Below are 5,055 nucleotides of genomic sequence, written 5' to 3'. Positions count from 1 at the left end.
AGCCTGGCAGCCGCGGAGATACCACACACGCACCGCAGCCAGCGTTAAAGCAGAGCTACAGCCTCGAAATACAGTTACACAACAGAAAAAATAATCATTTCTTCCATAATTAGCCCAGGTTGAAAGTAGAGCGCACAAAACCAGGCGGAGTTTTCCTTCAGGCTCCATTTTTACCTCAGCCCTCGGCGGGACAGCACACACCCTGCGCCAGCCCTCGGCGGGACAGCACACACCCTGCTGTGTTACTCACTCTTTTCCAAGTCTCTTCACCAAGACACAAAATTGTCAAATGTCTCCTTTGAATCAAGTGCTCACACCAGCAGCCAGAGCTGCAGCAGGTGACAGCACTGGGGGGGGGGGAGGGCAGCACCCACCTCTGCCCCCCCACTCTTCCCACCCTCTGCAGCACCAGCTGGCACACATTTGCAAAATGGACCCATTTTCTTGCAGACCAGTCCCTTACCTCCACAGGATGACAGGTCCACCTTGCTGCATGGTCTCCAAGAGCTACACAAGCAGGGAGTGGAAGACTGCGGAGCGACCCATGTAACGCACCTGTAGCACTGTGGAACCATGGCAGGGAGCTGCTCCGGGCCTTTTACAACATGACTTAAATCACTGTCAACAAACCAAGAGCCTAAACCAGCCAACACCGAAAATGAGCAGATAGGCTGGAAAAATGCACCGAGGTCTTTTTATTTAAATAACAAGGACTTAAAAATTCAGAGTTTTAATACAAGTTAAATAAAACACAGTGTAAGTATCAGCTTTCGTATTTTTGCTTGTCTACATACAGCTTATTTAGAACTTCGATATACTTTACAGCTTAAAGTGACACCTGATTCAAACTGCCTGATCTGCACCTTCAAAAGCAACAGATTGTATAAAATACCGTGATATTAAAAAAAAAGCCAGTATATTGTACAAAAATATTTTTACAGTAATTTGATACTTAAAAATCAGATTAGCTACATCTGAAATTCATGGTAAATTGTCTTCTCTCAAGAGGAACTGATGGATAAATTGCTGAGCCTTCTTCTTTTCAGTTATATCAGGTGTAGGACGTCCAGGAGGAGGTCGAAGTAACAAGCCACCAAATATGCTAGCTGCATTAAAAAAACAAAAGCCACACAGACACACAGTAAGAGCCCGTCAGCAGCAGGACGTGGAGGGTAATTCCACCAACCCCCATTAGTCAAAGTGAGAGTGCCTGGTTTCAGAATGGCTAGGATAAAGCTGATGACCCATGCATCTCTGAGTCACTTCACAGCTTTTGTCAGGCTACTCCAGCACCTGTGCAGACTGTTTGCTTCAGAACTACGAGTAGAGGCCATGACTGCACTCACTTTGGAGAAATGTGTTCTGCTACACAAACCGCAAAGCCCCTCTGAACACAGTGGTTATTTTGCTCGGCTTACCAAGGATATTCACGTCCAAATGGTTTTTCCCTGAATTTTTCAGTAGTTCTCGTAGAAATGCCATGAGATAGTCAAACACATTTTTATGGCATGCTGGCAGGTTAGAGATGATCTGAGGAGGGGGAGAAAAAAAAATCAGATCCAACATTTATGTTGAAGATAGGGCAATGGCTTAGCAGCTTTATCTACTACCAACATCACCCTGCCTGCAAATACTAACAGCTCTTAATAACCAAGAAGCACCAGTTCTAGATCCTCTCTATTACCGGATCATTAAGTTTCTGAGAGCAAAAACCTGTTACTGGTCTGGCATAAAACAGTTTGCCTCCCCTCCCTCCGGAATTACAGAAGCGGTCTCATGGCGAAACGGGCGATACCTGGCTGCTCAGTGGGTAGCTGCTGGCACACTCCAAGCAGCTGCTGTACAACCTGTAGCAGATGACGGGCTCCGGCAGGCTCTCCAGGAAGAGCAGCAGGGCTTCTGCTACCGAGTGGTTGCTGCCGACTGATCCAAAAACGGTTAAGGAAGAGGCAAGCACAGCGTGATCTATTGTGGTCGTATTTCTGCTGAAACATTAATCTTTGCTTAGGTCTCCAAGAACTACTCCTATTGTTCACAGCTTTGAGTTAAATCACTTGACTCCACGGAGCAAGCCGTTTCCTTTGGCAGTTGGACACTTAGATAATTCATCAACAATTATTCATCAACATTGCAAGGACTTAGCAGAGACATCCATACTGATCACAAGGAGTAGCGAGGAACTGCGGATCTCTGTTACCCCAAGGTGAGAGACAGTAATTTAAAAACCATGGCGGAGCACAGAAGACTGATAAAATCTTTTTCAGCTTTGAACACTAAGGTGTAGCGAGCCTTACCGGGCACCAGTCTAAAAGGATACAGAGGGTATCATGCATTCCTTTGTCCAAACAGTCTCGGATTTGCTCAAATTCTGATCTGAGGCCTGGCTGCTGAAACAGGTCCTCCTGCAAGATGACCATTAGTCAGTCGCAAGGAAAATAAAAGTTACTTGAGTAAACAGAGCAATGTCATTATAATCTGGCTGGAAAAATCGCTCCAAATTGGCAGCTATCAGCACAAATCCCACCACAAGCAGTTCTAGTAAGATTGTGGCACTGCAGTAGAGAGCAATGCAGAAGGACAGCTGCTGATAAGGTCACCATTGTGACCTGAAGCCCAGGGCACCAGGATCACTTATCACAGATGTCCTGTATCTCTCTTTACCATTGGCCAAATACCCACAGTTAGCAATGACTGCTATTACCAGTATCTCCTTCAAAACTAAACTTAACACAAATTATTTTGCATTTCCAGTACAAACACTGCCAACCTGCTGGGAAGCGTTGCGGTATAGGTGATCCACCATCATCCACAGCTCTTTCGGAATGTCCATAGGCTTCTCAGCTTGAACAGCATCATCACTCGTTTCTAGTGGCATCAGGGTCTGAGAGAGGGACGTGTGGGGAGGGGGGGGGGGAAAGGTAGCTAGCCAAGTTCTTACTCAGCTCTGCAAAAATGCTTCACAGAGCTTATACCTGAGAATTAAGACTCATTAAGAAACTGTGCAGCTTCACTCACCAGTCTTCATACAAGACTAGTACAACAGGCACATTTATATCAAAAGTCCAGACCGAAGAAACAAGCTGCTCTCATAAACATGCAGCTCGATGGAAGTGTTACATCATGCCTCACATATACACGCTCATCTCCATTCCATGTGGAGAAAGCCAAAGGCTCCAGGGAAAGGGTCTACGTTTAGAAGTTGCACACCTTTTTTAGCCGTGCAGGCAGAGCAAATGGGGTCTTACTTCCAGTGCTCTCTATATGAAATGGGTCAGTTCAGCCACAGAACTAACGCAAGGTGTGAAGATGGTCCACTGGAGAGCACAAGCTGTATCAGCATTCTCAGATTATGACCAGGGAAGTGGAAGAAGGCTCTTGAGCAATAAACAGGACTCAACACCTAGTTTTAATGGTTCTTGTGGGTTCGGAAGGGGATCTTGTCTTTAACTCACAAGTTTCCGAATGGCTTCTGCTGACATGTCCTGGATCGGTTCCCTCATGTGACACAGGGTATGAATGGGAGACCCAAAGCAACTTGGCAAGTAGTTTCCCGTTACAGATAAAAAATAATCCTTCCCCCTGTTGAGGTGCAAGACCAAGATGTCTTCAAGCTTTTCCTCTCCAGAGTTTAAGTGTGTAGCTGTTGATTTATTAACAAACACCTCCAACTCAATTGTGATCTCAGCATCTGCCAGAAGATGATAAAAAAAACCCATACTCAGTTAAAAAAGGTATTAAACCAATAAGCCTGCAAATAGGCATAGCATTCTCAAAATAGCAGAGAGAACTAAGCCAGAAGGTGACAGTAATAGCTCATTAACGTGAGATGAACAATGAGGAGCTCACCTGAGAGCAGAAAGCCCTTACTGGGATTGGCAATCAGCCACTCCTTGCAGTAGGTCTCCTCATCTGGTTTGCTGATAAATTCGAACTGGCAGGGCACTTGTCCATTGCGGATTGTAAACTTCTCTACCTGCAGCTGCATGTATTTAACGTCCTCAAAATGGAACTAGAAACAAACATCAGTCAACATCATCAGCCAGTTCTATCTTGCCAAGCATCAGCAGCAGCTCCTGCCCTGTAGTTTAATTATTAAGCAGCCAGATACCCAGATTAACCCTCCTGCGCCGGCATCCCATCTCTTCCAGGATTACAAAGGATTACGTTTGCTTGCTCTATATGCTGAAGTGGTTTGCATCAGTGGGCCCTTTGAAACAAATGCTCCCCTCAAATAACCTCAATGAAACTTGAGAACAAGATAGCTGTAGCCTCAAAGGTCTCATTTGCTGACTTCCCTTAGTCCCCAGCACACAAAGCAAATGCTGGGTTTGTGACATTCTCCAAATCCTTCAGATTTTACATTTTATGTTTCAAAGAACAAGTCAGAGCAAGGGCCACAAGCCACCCTTTTACTCTCTCCCCCCACCTCAGGGGGTTACACACCCTACAATTCAGCCAGGCACCATGCATGGAATTTACCTGTATCTAAAAAGAAACAAATATGTCTAGGGCTTGTCAACAGAGAACAGCTGGAGGTCAGAATATTCTACTTATTTGGAGCCAGACCCCAGGGTATAGAGTCCATCCTCTGCCGCTGGAATACACTTCTGGGGTCTAGGGTTGCTCAGTTTCTCCAGCGAGTCACATCACATGAACATACCCTACCTCTCTCTGGGAGAGGGTCACCGAGGGAATGTTGGCATTCTCCAGCTTATCCAGGGAGCGCACTATTTCCTCAAAGGCTTTTCGATATTGCTCCTCATTCACAACCTTCACCTGAAAAGGACACAAATTGCACCAATGGCATCTACTGTGCCTCTGCAGGAGAGCTGTAACGCAGCTGGAAACACGTGGAACGATCTGATTTTAGCAGCACACTAGCATAGACAACACGTAATGAACAGAGCCACTTGCAGCACTGATGATCCTCGGGACCTGCACTAGTGACCCCCTCAGGATCCAACAGTAAAGGACCTTGCTATAACTAGCAAGAGAGTCACCCACTCAGTACTACATCAGCTTTAAAAAAAAAAAAAAAAAAAAAAACTAAAAACA

General features: G+C 45.5%; 1 protein-coding gene across 2 annotated transcripts in view; it reads right to left on the bottom strand.

The window, feature by feature from the left end:
• Positions 1-768: 768 nt before the first annotated feature.
• The window catches only part of INPP5B (inositol polyphosphate-5-phosphatase B), a 14,021-nt gene continuing 9,734 nt past the window's right edge, over positions 769-5,055 (bottom strand). For both annotated transcript variants that reach the window (XM_035897448.1, XM_035897449.1), the window contains exons 11-18: positions 4,666-4,776; positions 3,847-4,009; positions 3,453-3,688; positions 2,768-2,881; positions 2,318-2,402; positions 1,796-1,923; positions 1,419-1,530; positions 769-1,106 (exon numbers count right to left, since the gene is read on the bottom strand). In XM_035897448.1, the coding sequence (XP_035753341.1) occupies positions 982-1,106; positions 1,419-1,530; positions 1,796-1,923; positions 2,318-2,402; positions 2,768-2,881; positions 3,453-3,688; positions 3,847-4,009; positions 4,666-4,776 (1,074 nt within the window). In that variant the 3' untranslated portion in view covers positions 769-981. The remainder of the gene's footprint in view (positions 1,107-1,418; positions 1,531-1,795; positions 1,924-2,317; positions 2,403-2,767; positions 2,882-3,452; positions 3,689-3,846; positions 4,010-4,665; positions 4,777-5,055) is intronic.

Source organism: Egretta garzetta, unplaced genomic scaffold (assembly GCF_000687185.1).
Source record: "Egretta garzetta isolate BGI_Z169 unplaced genomic scaffold, ASM68718v1 scaffold347, whole genome shotgun sequence".
NCBI lineage: Eukaryota > Metazoa > Chordata > Aves > Pelecaniformes > Ardeidae > Egretta > Egretta garzetta.
This window is presented reverse-complemented; position numbering and strand designations above follow the sequence as displayed.